Source organism: Schistocerca americana, chromosome 9, assembly GCF_021461395.2.
Source record: "Schistocerca americana isolate TAMUIC-IGC-003095 chromosome 9, iqSchAmer2.1, whole genome shotgun sequence".
NCBI classification, from domain to species: Eukaryota; Metazoa; Arthropoda; class Insecta; order Orthoptera; family Acrididae; genus Schistocerca; species Schistocerca americana.
This window is the reverse complement of record NC_060127.1, coordinates 211,409,324-211,436,919: the sequence shown is the minus strand read 5'-3', so window position 1 is coordinate 211,436,919 and position 27,596 is coordinate 211,409,324. Positions and strand designations below refer to the sequence as shown.

The following is a 27,596-nucleotide window of genomic DNA, read 5'->3' as shown; positions in this document are numbered from 1 at the left end:
TTTCAATAGTTACACCAGAACTAAATTTCCAGTATGGAGTAGAACTAAGTATTTTCTGAAAGCTTCTATCGTCCCCTCGTGATAGCTCTGAATGTTCTACAGACCTAAACCCCAACTCTTTAACAGCGCCCGGTGATTTTCAGGGTGATTTATCGACATAGCAGCAGATGAGCGAAATCGTATGATTGAGATTCCACATTTAGAAATGTTTCCCAGAAGCTACTGGACAGTTTATTGTGCAGGGTACTCCATAAGGAATCACTTACAACGTGCTCGCACTAAATGGACTACGTCCCCCTGTCTCCAGATTCCTACAGAGCAGCACCAAAGTGCTCATTTAGAGGTAGGGATAATGTACTGCCTTGCTTCATACAAATGATTATCAGAGTGGAAAGCATCTGGCTTCACATTGCTTAGTACAGCAGTTTCAATATAAAACGACGTGAGCAGGGCAATTCACATTGTCTTTGCCATTTCAAAACACTTTCCACTATACTACATCGCTTCATCTTTCGAAACCACTTATCAGACAAATTTTTATGAGGTTCGTTTGGCAATTGCACTTATCCATCATGCCACACGTAGCCGAATTGTTAATTCGCAAATTATGCTGTTATTTCTTTGTACTTATGAATATCATGTGCATCTACTAGTATCTCATGGCGTGTTGTCTCATACTGAAGATTGCGTCTTATATATGGTCAGGATGGCGAGAGACCTAGGCTGCAGACATGAACAAGGGCTCAGCAGTCTTCTTCAGCAGTCCTTGTATTCTCTTCAGTGATCTATGAAGGTGGCAGGAAATTCACAAAGTCCAATGTTGTTCTTGTGAAACCCTTCCCCAAGCTATTAAGGCCTTTCCTTGAAGCACTGGAGTATTAGTTCATTAGGAATAGTGCAAAATTATTCTTCCACTGCAGTTCTATTATGGCTCCCCCCATTTGCTACTTCTTCATTGCAGATCCAATACGTTAAACTGAGATCATGTTTACCATCATCTTTACAGGCTGATGACACTAATGTTACTGTAAAGTGAGAGGAACATTACGTAGCTGGAACAGAAACCTTGCAAAGTGCAGGACACCAGGATCGCTACATTTATGACCAGTCATTGGAGCAGGTGTCAGGTCGAGTCATCAGGTAGGAGCCCAAGAGCGTATCTCGCCCTTTTGGGGTCCCCATTTTCCAACGCTGTTGTTGCCAGTAGCGGAAGCTGAGACTCTAGAGGTCTCTACATCAGCCGGTATTCCACAGTCCTGATGGCGTCAGACAGGGAGTGTGGCACTAGGGGAGTCAGGTGGTGACTGCCCGGTGTCACCGACAGGTGGTGACTGCCTGGTGTCGGCAGGAGGCGGTGTGGTGACGTCGCTGTCGAGATCCACCTTGCCGAGCGGTCGCAGAACCTCGGCGGCAGGTTGTGTCTCTCCGGTGTCACCGACAGGTGGTGACTGCGCGATATCGCCGAAGGGTGGCGTGGTGACGCTGTTGTTGAGACCCGCTTTGCCTGGTGGCCTCAGAATCTGGGGGCTGAGGCTGAGTGTGGCGTAGGTGAGGGGGTGGGTGTAGCCCATGCTGACAGCCAGCTGGTTCAGCTGGCTGTGCAGCTGCGCCACCTGGCGGCGGAGCAGCCGCTCCTTCATGAGTCCCGTGTGCAGACACAGCACCACGTGCAGCATGTAGGTCTGCAGACCTGCACATAAACCACACAGGCACACAAGTAAGCACACAGTCAGGCGTGGAACTTCCAACATTATCAAGATTATCTGTACAGGGTGAAAAGCATTAAAACCGACAAACTCTGAGAGGTTGTAGGAGACATCAAAACAAATATTTTTCCCTAATGTCATTTTTTCCGATGAGGAGCATTTAAACCGGTAGAGGAATGTTTCTCTGGCGGCTAATGTATTAAACCAACAACCACTTTTCAATTTTTTTATGACCAAGAGACAACACATTAACACAACGCAATTTCAATTACAGTAGATTTTCAAAAATGCCTCCATTGACACGTAAACAAAGATTAAACCGTCGGATCATGTTCTGTCTGACATGGGCAAAACCCCTGGAGTATCCTGAATTGTTCCTGCTGCTGCTACTATCCGGGCAACCAGATCCTCTTCTGATGCAACAGGAGTTGCGTAAACAAGGTTGCGCATACCTCCCTGTACAAAAAAGTCCAGAGGGGACATATCTGGGGATCAAGCAGGCCATGGTACAGGACCACATCTGCCAACCCACGTTTCTGGGAACCGTCGGTCCAGGAATATGCGCACACGACGACTGAAATGTGCTGGCACCCCGTCATGTTGGAACCACATGCGTTGTCTTGTAGGGAGTGGGACGTCTTCCAGCAATTCTGGCAATGCTCTGGTGAGAAAATTGTAGTGGTGCCTCCCATTTAATGGCCTAGTTAGCAGATATGGCCCAATTAAACAGTCCCCAACAACACCGACCCTCACATTAACGAAGAACTGCACTTGATGAGCGCTAGTAACTGTGGCATATGGATTATCCTCACTCCAAAGATGCGAATTGTCCATGTTGAAAACTCCATTACGCCCGAGCGTTGCTTCATCGGTAAACAACACAGAGGATGGAAATGTAGGATCAATTTCACACTGTTCCAGGTACCATTGTGAAAACTGTGCTCTGGGTGGATAATCAACTGGTTCCAGGTTGTGGACACGCTGTAATTGAAATGGACTAACAATTGCTCTCGAAGCACTGTTCTTACATTCGTCTGATTCGTCCCCATGTTACGTGCAATTGCACAAGTGCTGATTGAAGGATCTCGCTCCACATGCTGCTAGACAGCTTCCTCAAATTGCAGCGTTCTTACCGTGCCACGGCGTCCCTGTCCAGGTAATCTGCTAAATGACCCGGTCCCACGCAGACGTTGGTATACAGCAGCAAAGGTCGTATGGTGCGTGATACGGCGATTAGGATATTGTTGTTGATAAACCCGCTGTGCAGCTCGTCCGTTGTGGTGCGCTACGTAGAACGCACCAACCATATCAGTGTACTCACTCCAAGCGTATCGCTCCATTAGTAAACAGAGACAATGCACTACTACACTGGTGGACAACAGTTGCCTACAACTGAAGAGCGTAATACGCCCTCTAACAACTGAAGATCGTAATACGGCCTTTAACAACTACAGCCTCTAACAACTACGGCCTCCACTGGTTTAAATATTCCTCATAGGAAAAAATGACATTAAGGAAAAATATTTGTTTTGATGTTCCCTACAACCTACCAGAGTTTGTCGGTTTAAATACTTTTCACCCTTTATGTGGTAGGGATGACACCTGCAGATGTGTTTATACACTGGTTGATAATTGCTAAGGAACAACTGACACTTACTAAGCAGCACCTGCCAATTGCTACCAAGCAACCAACGATTGCTGCAAAACATCCTGTGACATCTGCTTGTAAGCTAAGAGAGTATATCACTTCGCAAAAAAATCTCAAAAACAAAAAGGAGTTGTGGAACATAAACGAAAGTTGGTAAGCGTGTTTCTACGAGAGGCATTTGAAAATTCCGTGCAAAGTCCGAGAGATGGCACCATCGTCGCCTGTCGAGGTCATGTTTAGTTAGTAGCATGAATGGAAAGAACGCACACCAAGTTTCAGCCATACTGGTCTATTTATTTGTGTTTGGCATTCGTGTGAATCAAGGAAGTCGAGTGATTGTCAAAAAATGGACGAAGAAGAATTTCGTGTGGTAATTAAACATTTCTTTATCAGAGGCAAAACGCCTCAGGAAACTAAAGAGAAGCTTGATAAACATTACGATGACTACAGTTTATAAGTGGTTTCAAAATTTTCAGAGTGGCCATATGGTCACAAGTAATGTTGAACGTTCTGGACGCCCTGTTGAGGTTACGACTCCAGAAATCATTGATAAAATTCATGCTATGGTGATGCATGACAGCCGCCCGCGGTGACCGAGCGGTTCTAGGTGCTTCAGTCTGGAACCGTGTGACTGCTACAGTCGCAGGTTCGAATCCTGCCTCGGGCACAGATGTGTGTGATGTCTTTAGTTTATTTAGGTTTTAAGTAGTTCTAAGTTCTAGGGGACTGATGACCTCAGATGTTAAGTCCCATAGTGCTCAGAGCCATTTGAACCATTTCTTTGATGGATGACAGAAGAGTTAAGGTGCGTGAGATTGCTAGTGCTGTGGGCATCTCGAATGAACGGGTACATAATATTTTGCATAAACGTTTGGACATGAGAAAGCTATCCGCAATGTGGGTTCCGCGATTGCTCACGCTTGACCAAAAACGGAATCGTGTGAAATGTTGCAAGGATGGTTTGCAGCTGTTCAGGAAGAATCTGCAGGACTTTAAGCTCGTTTCGTCACTGTGGATGAAACATGGATACATTACTATACTTCTGAGACCAAAGAATAATCTAAACAGTGGGTTACCAAGGGAGAATCTGCACCCAAAAAGGTGAAGGCCAGTCCTTCCATGAAAGGTTATGGTGACTGTCTTTTGGGCTACACAAGGGATAATCCTCATCTACTATCTAGAAATGGCTAAAACTATTACAGGTGCATATTATTCATTGTTATTGGACCGTTTGACAACCAAGCTGTAAGAAAAACGTCGGCGATTGGACTGTAAAAAAGTCCTTTTCGATCACGACAATGCACCAGCACACACCTCAGCAGTTGTGGTCGCAAAATAATGGAAACAGAATTTCAACTCGTTTCACATCCCCCCTATTCTCCAGACTTGGCTGCGTCGGACTACTATTTGTTCCCCAATTTAAAGAAATGGCTGGAGGGGCAAAGATTTTATTCAAACGAGGAGATGATGGCAGCAACTAATAGCTATTTTGCAGACATGGACAATTCCTATTATTCGGAAGGGATCAGCAAATTAGAACAGCGTTGGACATAGTGTATGAGTCTAAAAGGAGACTATGTCGAAAAATAAAAAAGGTTTACCCCAACAACGTAAGTATTTTTTTTTTTTTGCATGGACTTTTCATTCAAACGCCCCTCATATGTCTGATAGACGATATCTATTGCAGTTTAGCGCCAGTCGCATAAGAGTGACGCTAGTAGTGCTACTATGAGGATACAAATCGGGTTTGGAAATACAAGCTGCAGTGTTGTGAGCAGTCTTTGAGATTTAATTTGGTGACTTGCGAGGTTTTGCAATAGGGCTAGGAGAATCTCGACGTTCGTTCTGCGATGTTCTAAAAACGCTTGGCACGAATGTAGCCATTGTACATTAGTGCTGGCAGCGATAGTCACAGAATGTATTGTCCCAAGAAGACCGGGCTCCAAACACTCATGCTACATCACGGAGAGGGAAGAACATTGTCTGCAGTATATGGCTCTGGAGCATCATAACGCATCTGCAGCAACAATTTGAGCAGCAGTTGGCACCACTGTTACACAACGAACTGTTATAAATCAGTCACTTCAAGGACTGCTCCGAGCCAGGCGGCCTGCAGCGTGCATTCCATTAACCCCAAAACACAGCCATCTGTGACTTCAGTGGTGTCAAGTGAGAGCTCGTTAGAGGTCTGTTGTGTTTTCTGACGAAACCTGCTTTAGTCTGAGTGCCAATGACAGCCATGTATTGGTTAGAAGGAGGCACGTTGAGGGTCTTCAACCGATATGCGTGTCTGTTACACGCTGGACCGACACCTGGAATTAAGGTCTGGCATACAATTTCATATGGCAGCAGGAGCACTCTCGATGTTATCCAACAAACCCTGACCGAAATTTTGTAATTCAGTCTGGTGATTCGACATGTTGTGCTTACTTTCAGGACTGGAATTCATGGAGATGTTTTTCCAACAGGATAACGATCACCCACATCAAGCTGTTGTGAACCAAATAGCTCTACAGAGTGTCGACATGTTAATTTGGCCTACTCGATCATCAAATCTGTCTCCAGCCCAGCACATTTCGAACACCATCGGATGACAACTCCGGCGTCATAGTCAAACAGCATTAAGCGTGCCTGTATTAAGCGACCAAATGCAACAGGCATGGAACTCCATCCCACAATGGCCTACCTTGCAGTTACAATTAAGTTGTGATCCTGGCAACAGAGGAAAAGATTTCCCAACAGATGTTCTCTCTGGCAGCGGTCATACGAGTAAGCCGCTTTGAGTGTCTCTTAATCCAGAGTTCTACAACAGCGACTTTCAAAGCTGTGATAACAGAGAATACAACAAATGCTGGATGAGAAAATTTTGTAGGCTTTCCCTGCACCCGGGAAGAGAGATGGAAATTTTCAGTTGCAAACCTTGGAATTTACTCCCCCTCCTATGGTAAGTATGGTAAGAGTGAGAGCAGTCTAATAGGTGTTCCCTTGGAGTGTGGAGGTGTCGATTTTTGTCCGAGCACATGGTGCCTGCTTGTGTATCGTTCACGTTTAGCTTTGGCGTTTGTCTTTTCGTTGCATAGCTGTCAATTTTGAATCTTGTAATTGGATGTTATCGTTATTTCTTTATCATACTGGGACCTGGAATTGATGCTGTTCAATATATGTACATTTTGTGAGTTGCCTAGACTTTGGAAAGTGATTTGCACATCAATCTACAGTCTTTCAGGTATAATCTCCAATAGGATTTCAAACTTTCAATCCAATACAAATTCTATTACTTAATACAGCTATGGTAGAATCATTTTGTAGGTTCCGGACTACTAGACCAATCTTATAAAAAATAAGAAATTACTCGTTCACAATCGTATTTTTTGTTTAATATAAGATTGATCTAAAGATCCAGAACCTAAAAAATGATTCTACTTTCCCTTTTACTCTGGTTTTAAAAAAAAATCTAAATCAGACATGTATGAAATTTACTTTAATTTCAGCTACTTATTGAATGTAAGTAAATTAATGAATACAAAGATAAATTACTTTTCAAATTTTACTTTGTGAACATAAGTAAATTAATTAAAATAAATTAGTTAACAAAGTACATTTTTAAAAAATATTTTTAACATAAACTACAAATTTACTTTTGTAAAAACTATTAAAAAATTTTCTATATAAATGGAGACTCCTTTAATCAAGAAGCTAAATAATTTAAGTATTCCTAAGGAAATTAGAAAAGTAAATGAGCTAGAGATAAATGTGTTGTATAATATTACAGACTGTGAATATTTAAATACTAGATTTGGAGATCAACTTTGTCTAGAACTTAATAATGATTTTATAGTTATTTTACCAAATTGATTTTCTAAATTAACTGACGATTTTGATTTTGATATAATTAAAAGAGGACAAATGAAATGAAAATATAAAGGAATGAAGAAACTTAAAAACAGAAATAATGTATTTCATGATATAGAGTTCTCAATGTGATTATGTAATTTTGAAATTGTAGCTAAATGATTATTTTTTATAAATGTAATAAAAGTTATTTCTTATAAATGGAGAACCAAAACGAAATGCAAGATAAAAAAAAGATACTTATGAACTAATTGAGGTATGGGAAAAAGATATTGATTTTCCTATTTGTTTAAGCGATGAAAATAATAATCAATTTATTAAAACAAATTGCAAACATATTTTTCATAAAGAATGTACTGATAAATGGCTAAAGTAAAAAGTAAATTCTCCACTTTTTAGAACTATTATTAAAAATAAAGTACCAAAAAACTGAAATAACTAACATTTACACTATTCTTGATGCTCAAGATAAAGCAGCTTATTATGGAGATTATGATGATGATGATTACAGGCGATGATCATTTTTAAAATAGTTTATACTAATAATTAAAAATTTTAAAAACTACCTTCTTTAGAATTCTAATAAATTTTTTTCTATATAAATGGAGCAAGCACCAGCTGAAGCAGGCTTAAGTCTGTGTTAAACTCAACAATATGTTCCATGAAAACTAAATTTTGTAAATATTGTAATACAAAGAAATCAACTGCTCATTTTAGTTTACGAAAATACACAAAAGATGGTTAAAGAAATATATGTAGCCCATCTTTAAATAAATATCATGTAGAAAATTACAATAAAAATTGAATTCCTTGTGTATGTGGAGAAACTGTTGCTAAATATTATTTCAAGGAACATGTAAGACGAAATAAAAACGAATAACATACGAAAATGGAAAATGAATCTACAATGAATAGCGAAGAAGTTATAAGTGAAGAAAAAAAAGAATTGTAATATTTGTCAAGAAATTAAAGATTCAAATTGATTTTATATAAATCCATCACATAAAGATAAACATAATAATAAATGTAAGAAATGTACACTAGAATATATTAAGAATAAGAAAACTTTAACTTTAAATAATATCCCTAAATGATTAATTAGCTATTATATAATATTACTTATCCATCCATTAAATAATTATCATTTTATTAATAAAAATAGTTTTTTGAAATCTAAAAATTTTTTTTGTAATAAGTAGAACAAACTAATTGATTGTTAAACTAAATAGTTAATTGATTCTTGTAAAAACTAATTGATGATTAAATTAAATTTATTAATTATTTATTAAATAATAATCCTTATTCATCTATTAAATAACTATCATTTTATTAATAACAATATTTTTTTAAATCTAATAAATTTTTTTGTAATAAATAGAAGAACAAATTAATTGATTGTTAAACTAAATAGTAAACTAATTCTTATAAAAACTAATAGATAGTTAAACTTATTCTCTTTTTGATTAATTATTTATCAAATAATAATCCTTGCCCATCTATTATATAATTATAATTTATTAATAAATTTTTTAAATCTAATAAATATTTTTGGTAATAAATAGAAGAGCAAATGGAATTAAGTGAAAATGATACAAATATTGTTGAAAATAATATGTCTGAAGTAATTGAAAATCATAAAAATTATATAACTGAGCTAAGTAAAACAGATAACAATACTGTTAACATTTATATACCTGAAGAAGTAAGTGATAATCAAACAAATATTGTTAAAAATAATAAATTCAAAGTAGGTGATAATGTTTGGAAAAAGTTACCATATTATGATATTTATGATGTTTTTGTAACTAAATAAGACAAACCATTAAAATGAATCTTCCCATTTTCTACAAATATATTTGTAAAACAAAAATATAGAAAAACAATTAAAGATTACTTAGTTGAAAAGGCAAACAGATTACAAACTATAAATTTATAAAATAATATAGATATACTTGATCCTAATCACTTCTTACAAGCAGTAAAAACAAAAGTTTTTAAGATTGTTAAAGACTATTTGAAAATACATCATGGTGTAAAGATAAATTTTAATTTATATAATGAGTATAAACTACAAACCAATGAAATAAATGAAAAAGTTCAAGAATTTTGACAACAAACATCAAACTATAATATTTTACCAGAAAAAGATTTTAATAAAAAATTCAAATAGGGTAAATGACATATTTTACAAAAATTAACTAATTTTCAAGCACAAGCATCAGGATGGTCATTAAATGGAATAATAGGTTTACAATTAGCGATTAACAAATATGTTCCTCTAAGAGGACCATCTTATATTGATTTACCAAATAATATTAAAAACAAAAGAGCATGTGTTAATGTGAAAATTAATGATCAATAATGTTTTCTGTGGGGTATAAAATCAGCTTTGCTTCCTGTTGTTTGTAATTGTATTAAATATATATACTGAAATTACCAAGATTCTGTTGTTTATAGAGGACCAAATTGTCATAAAAAATTTATCGAATGTATAAAACAAGAGGTTGAAGAAATAGGAAAATTTATTCTGAAATTGAAGAAATGAAACCACTTACACTTGATCAATACAAAATGTTTCGTAAATCTAGAGTTTGTATGCTAAGTAAATGTCCTTATAGAAAAAGAATAAAAAAGTACATCATCATGATCATTTAACTGGAAAATATATTGCTCCATTATGTAATATGTGTAATTTAAAAGTAAAACAACCTGATTTTGTACCTATTTATTTACGTAATTTTAAATATACATCTTTTTGTAAAAGAACTTGGTTATGATGATACAGAAATAGAACTAATTCCAAGTAATGAAAATTAATTTATTAGTTTCGGTAAACATACAAAAAAAATTTAAAATGAGATTTGTTGATACAGTTTGATTTATGGCCTCTTCACTTCATCAAATTTGAAGAAAAATCAATTTAGAATTATTAAAAAGTATGTTTCCCCAGAATTATTTAACTTAGTAATTAGAAAATGTGTTTATCCACTTGATTACATGGATTCTTGGGAAAAAATTGAAAAAATACAATTACCACTAAAGGATAAATTTTATAGTGACTTATGTAATTGTGACATAACTGATGAAGATTATGAACATGCAAAATTAGTTTGGGAAAAATTTTTAAAAAATCTTGGTGTATATCATGATTTATATCTTAAAACTAATGTATTATTGTTAAGTGATGTTTTTGGAAATTTTAGAAAAACGCGTATACAAACATATAATCTAGAGCCTTTTTGGTATTTTACAGTAGCAGGTTTATCTTGGGACGCAATGTTAAAAATTACTAATCAAAATCTTGAATTATTACATGGTTATGATATGCTTCTAATGGTTGAAAAAGGAATATGAGGTAGAATTTCACAATGTTGTAAAAGATATGTAAAAGCAAATAATAAATATTTAAAAGATTATAATAATAAGAAAATGTCAAATTATATAATGTACCCAGATGCAAATAATTTGTATGATTATGCTATATATCAATATTTACCATATGGTGGGTTTAAATGGGAAGAACCAAATAATTTCAATTGTTCAAGAATAAGTGAAATGTGAAACAATAGTCGAGATGGTTATATATTTGAAGTAGATCTAGAATATCCAAAAGAATTACATGATTTACATAAAGATTTAGCATTAGCTCCTGAATCAAAACTTGATCCAGGTACAAATGAAAGTAAATTTTTAGATATAAAGTGTAACTATGTAGTAGATTACAGAAATCTAAAACAATATTAATCTTTAGGAATGAAACTTACATAATACATGAAGTTTTAAAATTTAAACAATCTGATTGGTTAAAGAAGTGTATAGATCTAAACACAGTTCAGAACTAAAGCTAAAAACGATTTTGAAAAAGATTTCCATAAATTAATGAATAATTCTGTATTTGGTAAAACAATGGAGAATTTAAAAAACAGACAAGATATAAAATTAGTTTCAGATGGTAAAGTGTGTGATGAACTTGTAGCTAAACCAAACTTTAAACATAGCACTATATTTACTGAAAATCTAGCTGCTATCCATATGAATAAAACTAAATTAATAATTAATAAACCTGATGTAACTCTTCAGGCTTTCCGGCGAGATCTTGACAAGCTCATCAAGCCAGTAGCTGCCACTACCTGGCACAGAAGAATGGAGTCTTGAAACCATTAGTTCACAGGGCTCGAGCTCTGTCGGATAGGGAAAGTCTGGTCACAGAGATAGAACATCTACAGCTGCTGTTCAGCAGAAATGGATACTCCTCCACAGACATCCAGAGGGCACTTCGTACTAGCAGCCAACCACAGTGTACACAAGAGGAAACAGAGGAGGCGAAGAAGGTGGCATACCTGCCATATGCCAGACCTATTTCTGCAAAGATCAGCAGAATTCTTTCCAAATATGATATAAAGAGTAGTATCTTCTGTCCATCCTCCAAAATTGGGACAATGCTAGAGAGTGTGAAGAACGACCTGGGACTATGTAAACCAGGCATTTACAACAACCTGTACCAGTGTGGAAAGTCATACATTGGCCAGACAACCAGGACTATGGATGTCAGGTGCAAAGAACACCAGAGGCACACCAGACTTGGACAGGCAACAAAATCTGCCATAGCAGAGCACTGTCTGGAGCTCGGCCACTCAATGGACTACAACAACACCAAAATTGTGACTCAGATGCCAAGATTTTCGGACAGTGTCACAAAGGAGGCCATCGAGATCAAGGTCACAGACAACCTAATAAACCGAGACAGTGGTTGCCAGCTCACCTCGACGTGGAGTCCGGCTCTGGAGCTTATCAGGGCCCAACGAAATGAACCAAGATACTCCTCAAGAAGTAATACACCGCAGGAGCAGCGCCAGGCAGACGCATACCGCGAATGGAGCGCCCAACAAAGGAAAGGTCTCAGAGAGCTGCCACAGATGGAGACAAGTCGGGCGCGGACGTCCGAGGGAGCACCGGGGAAGAAACAACACCTTACAAGCAGCGCCAGGCGGGCGCGGACGACAAAGAGAGCACCCAGCGCCCTCTGGGCATAAATACTGGACAAGATCCTCCAACACAGCAGTCTCAGGTAGCACCTGAAGAAGGCAACTAGTTACATGACCGAAATATTATGCCAGAGCGACACAAACATCCAGCAGTAAACCCGATTATTCCACATGTCATTAATGAACCTATTTATGTTAGATTAAGTATACTTGATCTATCTAAAGAACTGATGTACGATTTTCATTATATGGAGAAAATATAGAATTATGTTATCAAGATACAGGTAATTATATTTATAATATTAAAACAGAAGATTTCTCTGAAGATATGAAATCAATGATTGATTATTTTGATACAAGTGATTATCCAACAGGTAATATATATAATATTCCACAAGTAAACAGAAAAGTTGTTGGTAAAATGAAACATGAATGTAATGGAAAAATAATGAAAGAATTTTGTGGTTTAAAAGCAAACATGTAAACTTATAAAGTTGGTGACAAAATAGAAAACAAATCTAGAGGAACTAAAAATGTGTTGTTAAAAACAAAATAGGTTTAAAAGATTATAAAGCTTGTTTATTTAACAATAAAGAAGAATATAGAGAATTTAATTTAATTAAAAGTGAAAAACATGAAATCTATACAATTAAAGTAAACAAAAAAGCACTAAGTCCTCATGATAATAAAAGAAACATATTTCTATATGAAATTTATTAAAATATTAATATAACAATTTTTTTTATATAAATGGGAACTTTTACAAAGATTTAATGAAACATTGTTTACAAAAATTAGAAGAGATGAATAAATTAAACCCAGAAATAATTCAATTAAAAGCTGATAGAATTGAAATGAAAGATGAAAGTACTAAAGTAAAAGATGAAAGAATTAAAGTCAAAGATGAAATAATGAAAGTACAAAATGATCAAATTCAAAAAGTGATGGAAATAGTTAAATCACAATTTAAAAAGTAATTGATTGTTAAACAAATTGTTTGTTAAACGAAAATAGTAAACTATTGCTTTGCGACAACAAAAAGCTGTCTTCAGACTGTGTTTTTATAAAATTACTTTATAAAATTACTCTATTTTTATTTACCAAACTATTTTGTAAATTATCAAAACCTAACCATTTAACATAAACTTTATCTCCTTTCTTTTTTTAAAAGTATTTCAACTCAGTATACATCTGGATATTTTTTGTAGATCTTGTTCATAAAAATTTCCTTTTATACCTTTTAATTTATATGTAATTGGATTAGAATGAATAACATCTTCAATTTCAAATATTTCTGTTGTCCAATTAACTGTATATCCTCTCTCAAAATGACCTTTAAATTTAGTAGTTCTCAGTTTATCAACTTTTTTAGTTTTAGGTTGCTCACTATATACAATGTTACTTGTTTTTATTTTTTTTCATTTACTTCTATTGGTTTCATTATTATTGTTAAATGTATTGTATTATTGTATTCAGCAACTAGATATTTAACTAAGTTTATGCATTTCTAATTTCCTTGTAAAGCAATTTTCTACCAGATTTTTTCTTTAAGTGTTCTGTAAAATCGTTCAACAACAGATGCTTTTAATTCTGAAAAAGTTAATTAATGTTATATTTTTCATTAATTCTTTAAATTCGTTGTTATAGAATTCTTTACCATTATCTGTTTGTAAATTATTTGGCTTTATATGTATAAAAAAATTTTTAAAAGCATCAACTATGTTTTTGGATGTTGTATCTTTAATATGAACGGCGAATGCATATTTTGAAAAAAACGCCAATTACTGTTAATAAATATTTATAAACTACGTTAATTTATAAATTCCTTTTAAATTACCAGAATCCATTTCAACTACATCAGCTTGCTATAATTCATCTATACTAAAAGAAACAACATTTCTTCTTTTAAAATTCTTTCTCATTGGTTTATTTAATTCATTAATTATATTTTCGCGAACATTATTATTATTTAAACCTTCACCAGCACTTACAAAAATTTTTTAACAAATGTACTCTTTTTACTTTTACATATGGCACATCTATCATTTTTAGTTGTTACTCTATGTGGATTATGTTTATCAGTAAAGGTTTTACACTTTAAACAATAAATATGATAGTCACGTGAAGTGTTATTTTCCATTTATATAGATATAAAATTTATTAAATTTAAAAAATTTATTAAGTTAAAATTATGATTTATCTAACAATGATATATCTTCTATTTCTTCTAAATCTTCACCTTCTTTCTTATGTAAGCTTTTATTAATTTTTAATTGTAATGATTTAAATTTACTTGCTTGTGGATTAACTATATTTAATATTTCAATGACGATTTTTTGCGTTTCAATTATTTTATTATTATATTGTTCCAAAACACCTTCGATAATACCATTTCTTTGCTTTAAATCTGAAAGAATATTGTTTAAATATGCTCGAATTTTGCTATAATCTTCTACATTAGCATAGTTATTAAATTGTGTTAAAATACTTGATATACTGATTTTGTAACAAAATTAAATAGTTCATTAACAAAATAATGTTTGTTAACTACATCTTTTGCATTAATTGGATCATTTACATTAACAAGTCTTCTATTTTTAAAACTAATGTAACCTTTACTCAATTTAAAAATAGTATTAAATTCTTTTTAAAATTCTTTAATTACATTAGTTATCTTTTGATCTATTGATGATTGCAGTTGTTTAATCTATTTTCAATATTTTTAAATTTAATGTAGATGTATTAACTACTTGTTCATTTTGTTTAAATTTAAGAATCTTATTTCCAAAAATGTCCATTTATTAAATCTATAATATCATTAAACTTATACTTTCCTCAAAGCAATTTTAAAACAAATAAACATAAATGACCACATACTTCTTCACAAAAATTAAGTTTTCTTTCTGTTTTGTAATGTAGTTCATTTTTTCCTAAATAGTTAGCTAGTTGTTTTGGTTTATTACTACCAAATGAATGAAAAATACACTTTTTAGAATTATTTTATAACAACAAATCCGATGCGTACCAGGATTATCAGATATATCTAAATTAACTATACCACATACTATTTTTAATGGCTTATTTACTAATTCATCAATCATACATATACCACGAAAGTTTTTAATTTTTAATTGTTTAGCAAGTTCTTCAATATCAAAATTACTTAATGCATTAAGGAAGAAAAACATTAATTGTGTTTAAATGTTTAATGTGTGTGTTTATGTTTAACATTTATGATTACGTTTATGTTTAATGTTTACACTTATGTTTAACATTATGTTTAACGTTTATGTTTAATGTTTATGTTTATATTTATGTATAACATTAATGTTTATGTTTTTATTTAATGTTGATGTTGTTAAGAAATGTTGTATTTTATTTCTAAATTACCTTCATTTGGTCTTCTAGTCATATCTATTGTGAAAAATCCAAATTCATCTTTCCAACATTTACTACACATTTCTTTAAAATTATCAAACTTAAATCTACACCCAACAATCTCATGGTAAATGTGATTTAAATTTCTATCATCTTCTCGAAATATATTGAAAAAATTTAAATTGTCTCCAACTGCTTTGGTGTTTTTGAATATGTTTGAGCTAAAGAAAAACAATACATACCTATGTGTCTGTCTCTAACTGAATTATTTTTGCATTCATCTAGTGCAATAATTTCTTCATTGTTTTCAATAAAACTAACAATATTTTCAATAATTTTATTTTCAAATTTTTACATTGTTTTATAAATTCTTGATACAGTTTAACCACCCTGGAGCTAAAATATAATTATCAATCATTAATGTTGTTTTTCCACAACCACTTGGTCCAATTATTGCACATCTTATAGAATTTGGTAGAAGTTTGCCATGTTTGTTTTTTAACTTATTTTCTGGAATTCTTACTTTAGGCTCCCAATCTATTTTGTTCATTTATTAATAATTTTTTTCAGTAAATAATAACCCGCCTTTTTCAACTTAGTACTAAATCTAGTATACTTAGAAAAGCATTAAGTGTTCTAATACATGATAATCATACTAATATTTCATTAGTTGGTTTTTATTCAACTTTTTTACACCAAATATTACAACCAAAAATAAAAAAAACTTTATTGTGATGGAGTAACGATAGAAATTCCTGTAGGTCAATATAGTTTTAAAAATTTAAAAATATTTATTCATTCGAAAAAGCCCAATATACAACTTAAAGCAAATGAAATTTTAAACAGACTTGTTATTGAAAGTGATGTAAAATTATATATGGATATATAAGATAGTATAGGAATTTTACTTGGTTTTAGTAATCAAGTTGTTTTACCTAATGAAAAAGCTGTAGCTAAAGATGTTCCTAAAATAATTCGCTTTGAATTAATAAATATAAATTTTAATCTTGCTGTTGGAATGTATGTAAAACATAATGATCATCATCATAAAGAAACTAATATTATTGCTTCATTTAAACATAATGCAGAGTTTGGTGGACCAATTATTTATGAACCAAAACATCCTGTAAATGTTCCTATTTTTAATACAATTCAATATTTAGAAGTTACTATAACTGATGAAAATGATAATTTAATTGACTTTATTGGTGCTACTGTAACAGTTGTTTTAGAAATATCTTAATAAATCTTTTCCTTAATAAATCAGCGATAGCTAAAGCAATCTTAGACTGCGTAGTGCATAAAATTGAAATTTATCAGTTTTAGTCATTCTCTGTGAATGAGAAAACTAAAAATAATTTAAATGTTCCTAATGAAGATACAGAAATTGAAATTAATATTGGTGATAGTTGGCTTCATCCAAATCAGGCACAGTTACAGATGAGTTTTACTATTATTGGAAATGATGGTATAGATTATGCAATTTATGATGGAAAATCAAACAAAAAATTAATTGATAATTATGTAGCAAAAGTGTTTGATTTTATAACAATAAAGAAAGGAAATAATATGTTATATAGAACTGAACATCCTTTTATTTCTTCATCTGCTTTACTTCATCTAACTTCATCTGTTACTGACAAAATAAGTTTACTGGGACATATAAATAATACAGGAAAAATAAATAGTAAAAGAAATGAAGTACTTTACTCATTATCATTACTTGGCGGATTTTTTAAAGATTATAAAGAAATTATGTTTGAAAGAGACTTAACTGTAGTTTTTACAAGTAGTACATCTTCTAGAGACGTAATTCTTCGTTGAGCTTATAAAAATGATCCTGGAATTGAAATAAAAGATATGCTTCTTAAAGAAGGAAAAATAGTTATAGAATCTATGGAAATTCATGTACCAGTTGTTAAATATGAACCAAATTGTGAAGTTGAACAATGTGAAATTATTCTTAACAATCTGAAAATTCCTATTTATTTTTATGGACTTCAAACACAAGAAGTTGCTACTGGTTTATCTGGTAAAAACAGTTCTGAACTAGATATAACAAATTATTATAACTCTACAGAATTTGGTATGCCATACTTCGTACTTATTATATTTCAAACAAATCGTAAAAATAATCAATTAGTTGATTCCTCATTATTTGATCATGTTAAACTACAGAACGCACTGACGCAAGTGAATAAGACCCGCCATACCTGCACTGGACATTACGAGAAGGCAGAGCATGCGATGATGGAACACGCAGCGCTGCGGGCACACTATTGGCTGACAGTTTGCCGTGGCATAGGGAGGCCGTTTGTGTCTGCACACTGTTTGCATACCGTGACAGCGTGTACGTGAACCGTTCGCGCAATTGACAGAAGTTGAGAGAGGGCGTATTGTGGGCGTGTGGGCGGCCGGGTGGACGTACCGGAAAATTGCGCAACACTTGGGGCGTGAGATCTCCACAGTGCGTGAATGTTGTCGCCAGTGGTCAGCAGAAGGTGCATGTGCGCGTCGACCTGGGTTCGGACAGCGGCGACGCACCGATGGACGTCGAGACCGTCGCATCCTACAAAGTGACATACTATACCGTACCGTCACTTCACAACAACTTTGGGACACCCCCTTGCTCAAGGGGTATCAGCGAGAACCATTTGAAACAGTCTCCACGAAGCAGGGCTACGATCACGCGTACCGCTATGGCGTCTTTCGCTCTCGCCGCAACATCGTTCAGCCGCCCCACCCCCCAGTGGGTCGCGAGAGGTGTTTATGGAAGAATGAATGGAGATGTGTCCCGATGAGAGTCCCTTCTGCCTCAGTGCCGTACGCGTGTGTGGTGTCTTGCAGGTGAGCACAAAAATCAGGAGTGTATACGACAAAGGCACAGACACTTGGCATCATGGTGTGGGGAGCATTATCCTACGATGGCAGTACTGCTCTGGTGATCGCTGAGGGAACATCGAACAGTGCGTGGTGGATTCAAACCGTCATCCAACTGGAGAATGCACGTCCTCACGTATGCCGTGCCACCCAACGTGCTCTCGAAGCTGTTCGTCAACTACCCTGGCCATCACGATGCCCGGATCTGTCCCCCATTGAGCATGTTTGAGACTGGATGAAACGTCGTCTTGCGCTGTCTGAACGTCCGGTTCGAAGTATGGCCCAACTGAAGCACCAGGAGGAATCTGCATGGCAGGCCATTCCGCAAGGCTACATTCAGCGCCTCTGCGATCGTATACCTGGGACAATTCCAGCGTGTATAGCTACAAAAGAAGGCTACACCTGTGCATGCACTCTCTTCACTGCAGTCATGTGCGTATGGCTCTGTTTCTGTGGTCGTTTGTTGTATACATCCTCAAAAGTGAGCCAATAAAATTTCCCGCCATGAGGGCGACGAATTCATGGTGTTCGTTTTCCATTTTCCAGGAGTGTGAGAGCGTTTGGTCAGCGGACGTACCGAGAAGGGCGAATCCTCCGAGCAGCGTGCCGACAAAGGGCCAGATGTCCGGGTCGACCACGAAGACGACGGTCGACAGCGCCGTGATGACGCCACACTCGGCCAGCGAGAGGAGGAGGTGCGCCGCCAGCCACACCCTCAGCAGCACCACGCCGCGCTGTCAACAGGTGGAGCCGGGTGCAATCGTAGCAGGCGCTGGGCCTTAGTAACACTCACATCATGGAGGTCCACTCAAGTAAAAATGTTTAAAAAAATAAGATTCACAGTATTGGTGGTCCACAATAATATTTATTTTATAGCTCATTGTGAACTGGTACCCGGCTTTCTAGGTAGTCGCCAGACAGCTTAAGACTGAACAGAAGGGCCACACAGTATGTGTGACAGTTTATGCAGTCGTAGAATTGCATCACCAGTTAGTACTTCAAATTTTTGTCTTCTTGAAGAAATAATATACACACAGTCATTTGCAACATAGAATGTTTCTATAAACCTCTTGACCATGAGTCAGTCGACATAAAAGTTTTCTGGGTATGGTAACGCGTCATAATGTAAAAAACTACTACTGCTGATGGAGAAAAACCAATGTTTTGGGCACGGTTGCAGCGGCCTTCTTCTGGGTCTAATGGTCTTGACCATGAATTCGACGTTTATAGGAACATCATCTTCAGAAGGAAATACGACGTCTCAGTTACGTGTGGTGGCGGAAGTACGTTAAAATACGGGGTGGAGAAAAATTCTGTCACGAAATTTCAACCCTGGATAGTTGATGGCAGTAGGAACCAAAATTACTAACGTTGTGCAAGTCGACAACGCACAATTTTTTAAACTATGGAAACTTGGCACCACGCGCTCCGATAGGCCGCGAGATTGCCCTGTTGTCGGATGCTCTGGACAACCCATGACTTCGAATGCTTTGCCTGCTGGAGATCGCGATGTATCCAAAGCGGTAGTGCTCCAGCCTGGGGGCGAATCCGCCATGGTCCCGACACATTCTTTGTAGTAGCAGGACAAACCCGTCAACAGCTGTTAGTTCGCATACAGAAAGTCTTGATATTGTTTACTTAAAGCAGCTGCCCGAATTGGCGACCCCCTGACGCGACACAAGCTTGATAATGGGGAACGGTGTTTAGCCAAAGTCTTTCGAATATTCCTGGCATTGCCCTGATATGATTGGCGGCATGTTGAATGCGATCTATGAATTGCTCTTCGTTTCTAGATGGTTCGCGTCCGGGTGGGTGAACTAGAACCTTTAAGAATTCCCACAGGAAATCGTCCAGTGGCGTGTGGTCTGATGATCGCGGGGGCCATGTCCTACGAGCACCCCTGCTAATTAATCAGCCGTCGCAGGGTTCATTTAAATATCTGAGCACAACACGATTGTTATGTGCTGGCGCCTCATTACGCAGTAGCCACATGCGTAGGCATATGTCCAGGGGAACACCTTCCAGCAGGCCAGGTAGAGTTTCTTGCAAAAAGTGAAGGTAATTTGCCCCCCTAAGTCGAGGAAGTACACGGACTGATCCAATCAGATGGACACCTACAATGCCTGCCCAAAACCATTCCTGGTGTCCGTGAAAGTACGTGATTTGAGGATATCCCCTTGCCCAGTTTCGAGTGTTGTGAAGGCCATCCAGATGGAAGGTGCACTCGTTAGTAAACAACATGGCTGGGAAGTTGGGACCTCATGTAATACGTCATCAGAAACCACCGGCAAAACCCTAGCCTGTGTTCATAGTCCACCACAGGATTTACGTTTTGGACAGGTTGTAAACTAAAAGAATGCTGGCTCCCTCGAAACCTCTCATACTAACCGACATGTGACCCCACATGTCGTGTCCAAGTGCTCGAGTACTTGTCGGAGGTGCTTCCTCGAAGCACTCGAAGTCTCTTCAAATGCAGCATCCCGTCGTGTTCGAGGTCTTACAGCATCACCATCATACCCCGCTAACGAGCCTGTTTCGCCGAGTCGCCAGTGAATTTTCTGTAAACGTCTGCGGGTGTATCTGGCGTCTTGCTGGGTACTGTTCTCCATACAACCGTCGAGCTCCATGCGCATTACCGTCGGCTATTTTCCATAAACAAAAAGCATATCAAGTTTTTCTTCAAACAAATACTGTGTCGCCATGTTTACTGTATGACTATGACTATATCGCAGGTGATGTGTGTGTGATCCGGAGTGAAGCTTACGTGTGAATGCCTGCGACGTGAGGTGGAGACAAACAGCAAGATCTATTCGACAAGCGTGCGTATCACGTTGGGGCAGTGGCGGGGCGAGGGACATTTGTGTGTGTGAATCGACGAGCACAACGCTGCCCATCAACTGACGAACGGCAACAGGCCAATTCCATGGCCAAGTTTCCGAAGTTTAAAAATGGAACGTTGTCGATCTATACAAAATTAATAAATTTGGTTCCCACTGGCATCAGCTATCCAGGGTTACAATTTGGTAACACAATTTTTCTCCACCCTGTACATCCACAAGACACCAAAAAGATACAAAATTTTACATCCAAACCATATACACTGCAGCGCCAAAGATACTGGTACACGATTGCATATTCAGATACAGAGATATGTAAACAGGCAGAATACAGCGCTGCGCTCGGCATCGCCTTTTTTAAGACAACAAGTGTCTGACGCAGTTGTTAGATCAGAGCAAGCCGCTGTGGCCGAGCGGTTCTAGGCGCTTCAGTCCGGAACCACCCTGCTGCTACGGTCGCAGGTTCGAATCCTGCCTCGGGCATGGATGTGTGTGATGTCTTTAGGTTTGTTAGGTTTAAATAGTTCTAAGTAGAGTGGACTGATGACGTCAGATATTAAGTCCCATAGTGCTTAGAGACATTTGAACCATTTGTTAGATCGGTTGCTGTGGCTACAAAGCCAGGTTATTAAGATTTAACTGAGTTTGAACGTGGTGTTACAGACCACGCACAAGTGATGGGACACAGCATCTCCGAGGTAGCGATGAAGTGGCGGTTTTCCCGTACAACAATTTCACGAATATCAGGAATCCGGTAAAACATCAAATCTCCGACATCTCTGCAGCCACAAAAAGATCCTGCAAGAACGCAAGAACGACAACTGAAGAGACTCGTTCAATGTGACAGCCCTTCAGCAAATTGCTGCAGATTTGTATGTTGGGCCATCAACAAGTGTCAGCGGGCGAAACATTCAACTATATGGGCTTTCGGAGCTGCAGGCCGACGTGTGTACGCCCGGTGACTGCACGACAGAAAACGCTACGCGTCGCCTGGGCCTATCAACACTGAAACTGGACTGTTGATGACTGGAAACATGTTGCCTGGTCGGACGAGTGTCGTATGAAATTGTATCGACTGCATCGACGTGTGTGTGTGTGATTGACGGTGACCATCTTTAAACAGAACTTGATTAATTTTCACATACATTTATTAAAATAATAAAAAGCATCGAAATTACTAAACTTGATTCTGGATGCTGTTTACAATTGACAATCTCAAGTGCCTTTGGTCATGGTACGTTAATCTTATTCTCACATATCTCTGATACTTGACAAAGAGTCTATTCATTTATCTTCATAGCTATGTACAGGAATATGATAATCTTATTAAGCGCAGACTGAAACTTGACTATAGACTAATGCAGACTAATGCAGACTGGTACAGACAGGTGCAGATAAATGCAGACTAATGCAGACTGACTAATCGGAGGTCTGTACACTCCTTATAATACCTCGCGCGTTCAGGTATCACTGCGCGAGTGTGATCCGCGAGGAGGAAAGGTTCTACATTAGCAGCAATCTCATTGGCTGCGTTACATATTAATACGCGGATTGGTGGAAGCAGAATTTGGTCCGCCTCTAAGACAGCGCCATCTCGTAGTGTGGAGCCAGATGAGCGCTATGCCTGCGTTGTTGTGCTTAGCGGGGTGCGCTCTAGTGGGAGAGTTGTGTACGCGCTGACTACACAGAACTATGTACACAACAGTGTGTGTATGTGTATGTGTGGTTTCATGTACCGAGTGAAGAATACATTAAAAAGTTAAATCCCTGACTGCCTAAACAATGCAAAGCACTGATTAAGTCATGTACAGGACCGACCAACTATTAAATGGCTACACTGAGATCAGGTGCAACAGTTTTGTAAGTAAAACCCTAAAAACTATCAGTGTTATTGAGTCGTGGCGAGCTGGCGCCAGTGTTATTTAGTTCATGTATCATTGAGATCGATTGTGGGTGAGATAAGCTATCATTGCTTTTTGCATGTCTTATGTTCTGGATTGGCAGGCGAAGCGATTAGGTTGTTAGTGTTCGACAGGTAACCCTCGAGATCTCGTGACATTCGCTGGGAGACGAGTGTCAACGCCTGCCGAACGAGCGTGATGACCGTCATATGTTTTGGTGTCAAATTGGTTGGGCGTTTTGGCAAAATGGGCAGCTTGGAGATATAAGTTCTGTGACTTCGCTGGGAACATAATTGGAAGTGAAGAGGTGAAGCTGTGGAACCCGCTCCTTTGTAATGTGTACCTGATTTGAGTAAGTGGTCGTAATTGTGTTTTGTTGACCGACCCAGTCAGAGGAAAAATGGTTCAAATGGCTCTGAGCACTATGCAACTTAACTTCTGAGGTCATCAGTCGCCTAGAACTTAGAACTAATTAAACCTAACTAACCTAAGGACATCACACACATCCATGCCCGAAGCAGGATTCGAACCTGCGACCGTAGCCGTCGCTCGGCTCCAGACTGTAGCGCCTAGAACTGCACGGCCACTCCGGCCGGCCAGTCAGAGGAATTAAAATTTTATTATGGTGGTGAGATTTTCATAGTCGAACTTTAAGATGGTGTGGAAGAGTTCAGTTGGCCTAGTTAAATGGTGGCCGTTATTTGAAATCTTTCTCAGAAGTTTTACTAGTGCTCTTGTTTCTTGTAATCAAGTGATTTTATGTTGGTGTTTTCAACGCCTGCAGTCTATTAATACTGTTGTCCATATGTAAAAAGCTTAAGGTCAAAGTTGCAAATTTGTCAGTAGTGTAACGTGTTCCTTTACGCGCTTACCCATATTTCCAGTCAAAGGTTCTGCCGAGTGTTTCTATGATTCAGAGTTATTGGAATGTCTGTGTGATTCGCACAAAAACCTTTGATTGCGCCAGCGCCTTGGCAGGGAGTGAAATGTGGTCCGAGGTCTAGGCCTGGCAGTGTTTAAGAACCTGGCCACTACCTGGAGTTGGTCACATACCACCTTCTTAAGTTAACTATTTATCTTCCTTCCACCAAGGCGGGTTAAGCTGGTAGATATATAACTATATCCAGAATGAGATTTTCACTCTGCAGCGGAGTGTGCGCTGATATGAAACTTCCTGGCAGATTAAAACTGTGTGCCCGACCGGTAGCTGTTTTCATTATACGAGGGCTATCCACAAAGTACATTACGTTTTCGTTTGTGTCCGTTAGGGGCGGGGCTAGCGCGGCCATCTTGGTGTCATGGCATTCCGCCGCTCAGTCGCCATCCTGCCGTGCTAGTGAGAGGTTCGTGCTGCACTCCGTTGACTCACTGCGACAGTCTGAAATGTCAGCGTTAACTGAAAATGCCGCTAAGTGTGAAGTGCGTGCTGTAATAAGGTTTCTGACTGCAAAAAACTGTTGGCAGCTTTGTGAAGTGTATGGGGACAACATAATCACTGAAGGTGGAGTGTGTCAATGTGTCATAAAATTTTAAAATGGCCGAACTAACGTTCACGACGAAGAGCGAAGTGGAAGACCCAGCATAGTGACTGCCGAACTTGTCGAAAAAGTCGATGCCGCGGTCCGTGAAGACTGTAATTTCACAATAACGGAACTCTCTATGAGTCTTCCACAAATTTCACGAAGTTTGTTGCACGAAATCATTACCGAAAAGCTTGGTTACCACAAGTTTTGTGCAAGATGGATACCAAAAATCAGCGAATGGCTGCAGCGTTAACGTTTTTGGACGCTTACGAGAAAGATGGCGACTCATTACTCGATCGCATCATTACTGGTGACGAAACATGGGTTAAGCATGTGAACTGCGAGACAAAATTGCAGTCAATGCAGTGGGGGCAGACAAACTCCCCCCAAAAACCCAAGAAATGCATGCAGACAATGTCGGCAAGGAAGGTGATGGCGACTGTCTTTTGGGACAGAAAAGGTGTGGTTTTTGTGGATTTCCTGGAAAAAAGCACTTCAATAAACTCTCAAAGGTATTGCCAAACTCTGCACAACCTCAGAAGAGCAATACAAAACAAGCGCAGGGGAAAGTGGGGCTCAAAGATCTTGCTGATTCACGACAACGCCCGGGCCCACACGGCAAATGCCACTCGTGAAGTTCTCGAATCTATTAAGTGGGAGTTGTTTCTTCATCCGCCGTACAGACCCGACCTGGCACCGAGCGACTTCCACTTATTACCAGCAATGAAGAAGTGGTTGGCTATGCAGCGTTTTGATGACGACGCACAACTTCAAGAAGAGGTAACCACGTGGTTGAAGGCGCAGGCGGCCGAATTTTACGACGAACGAATTTCCAAGCTCGTCCATCGCTACGATAAGTGCCTTACTTTAAATGGCAACTATGTAGAAAAGTAGTATTTAAGTGTGGCTTTCATCTGTATATAATAAAAAAATTTCCAATACTTTATTTATTTTTAATTCCAAAACGTAATGTACTTTGTGGATAGCCCTCGTATGTATTTTGAGGGAAGTCCTATATGGGAGTTTGAATTTCTGAAGTTTGTCTGTAATTCTCTTTCCTTAATTAGGGAAAGTAAAGCGAGGGGTGTTTGTGCCCGGCAACATTAAGTTTGTAATTGACCTTTTAATAAGTGCTTATTTAACGAATTGAAATAGTTAGTTATAAGGGTAATTTAGTGAAGAATGTTTTAAGTGTGGCAATGTAATAACTGGTTTTAAGGAGTTTGATGAAGTGGATATGTGAAGTAATTGATAATGGCTGCCCGCATCTCGTGGTCGTGCGGTAGCGTTCTCGCTTCCCACGCCCGGGTTCCCGGGTTCGATTCCCGGCGGGGTCAGGAATTTTCTCTGCCTCGTGATGGCTGGGTGTTGTGTGCTGTCCTTAGGTTAGTAAGGTTTAAGTAGTTCTAAGTTCTAGGGGACTTATGACCACAGCAGTTGAGTCCCATAGTGCTCAGAGCCATTTGAACCATTTTTTTTGATAATGGCTATGCTTCAGGTTTCTATAAATGCCAGGCTCATTAAGTTTTTTATAACTTTCTCTTAAGGGACTGTTTATTTGAGTACTGAGTACGTTGGGTTTCTCACTGTATTTGTGAAGCTTTATCTAGTGGCTCGTCCACAGTTTCTAATTGTCAAATTCCTTAAAAGCCGTAACGTCAACAAACTGCCTTAATTATAAATTGCGACACGATGAGTCCATCCTGCTTCCTCCTTCATGATAACTAAGATATGGTGGGCAAGCGGGGTACGAATAGGGAACCCTAGTACCAGTTATGGCATAAAATTACTGCTCCTTGTTACTTCCAAGTTCAGAAGAAAAAACGGGTCAGATGACATACGCACTTCCACCCGGTTCCTAAAGAAAGCGTTAAAATGTAAATAATAACCTAATTTATAGAAATAAAATAAGTGAATAAAAAGAAATTGGTACACATTATTGTGTATATTTGCTGTCTATAGAAACAGAGAACAATCAAACCAATTTACTTGAAATATTCAACTATTATGACGAAAGTACTGAGTTATAGAAGGTGGCACTGTGACTAATTCCACCACTGTAACTATATAAATGATTGTTTTTCCAAAGACGTTTGAACTTTTATAAATACATATGTATAAACAAAAAACACAAACAGTTTCATTCGAACCTTATTTGACATTGGCTTACCTATAGTTTCACACTGGGTCAAACTTCTGGAGATGACAGATAAATCTGTTGCAGACAGTAACGTGAAATTAATTACTGTGGAGCCGAGGACTAATTTGTGAAAAGCCAAAATCTCTCTCTAAATCTACAAAAAACTATAAACGTAATTTTGTATTGCTCGAATTTTTAGTTGTATGTGAAATGTTGACAGATGTGAAAATTACCGAACTATCGGTTTAATAAGTCACAGCTGCAAAATACGAACACGAATTCTTTACAGACGAATGGAAAAACTGGTAGAAGCTGACCTCAGGAAAGATCAGTTTGGATTCTGTAGAAATATTGGAACATGTGAGGCAATACTGACCTTACGACTTATCTTAGAAGAAAGAATAAGGAAATGCAAACCTACGTTTCTAGCATTTGTAGACTTAGAGAAAGCTTTTGACAATGTTGACTGAAATACTCAATTTCGAATTCTGAAGGTGGCAGGGGTAAAACACAGGGAGCGAAACGCTATATACAATTTGTACAGAAACCAGATGGCAGTTAGATGAGTCGAGGGGCATGAAAGGGAAGCAGTGGTTGGGAAGGGAGTGAGACAGGGTTGTAGCCTCTCCCCAATGTTATTCAATCTGTATATTGAGCAAGCAGTAACGGAAACAGAAGAAAAATTCGAAGTAGTTATTAAAATCCAAGGAGAAGAAATAAAAACTTTGAGGTTCGCCGATGACATT

The 27,596-nt window shown here is 37.4% G+C and overlaps 1 protein-coding gene across 1 annotated transcript in view; it reads right to left on the bottom strand.

The window, feature by feature from the left end:
* Positions 1 to 1,265: 1,265 nt before the first annotated feature.
* LOC124550833 overlaps positions 1,266 to 27,596 on the bottom strand; it is a 165,290-nt gene continuing 138,959 nt past the window's right edge. Inside the window, exons 5-6 of the mRNA XM_047125559.1 lie at positions 19,027 to 19,183; positions 1,266 to 1,690 (exon numbers count right to left, since the gene is read on the bottom strand). Coding sequence (XP_046981515.1) covers positions 1,266 to 1,690; positions 19,027 to 19,183 — 582 coding nt within the window. The remainder of the gene's footprint in view (positions 1,691 to 19,026; positions 19,184 to 27,596) is intronic.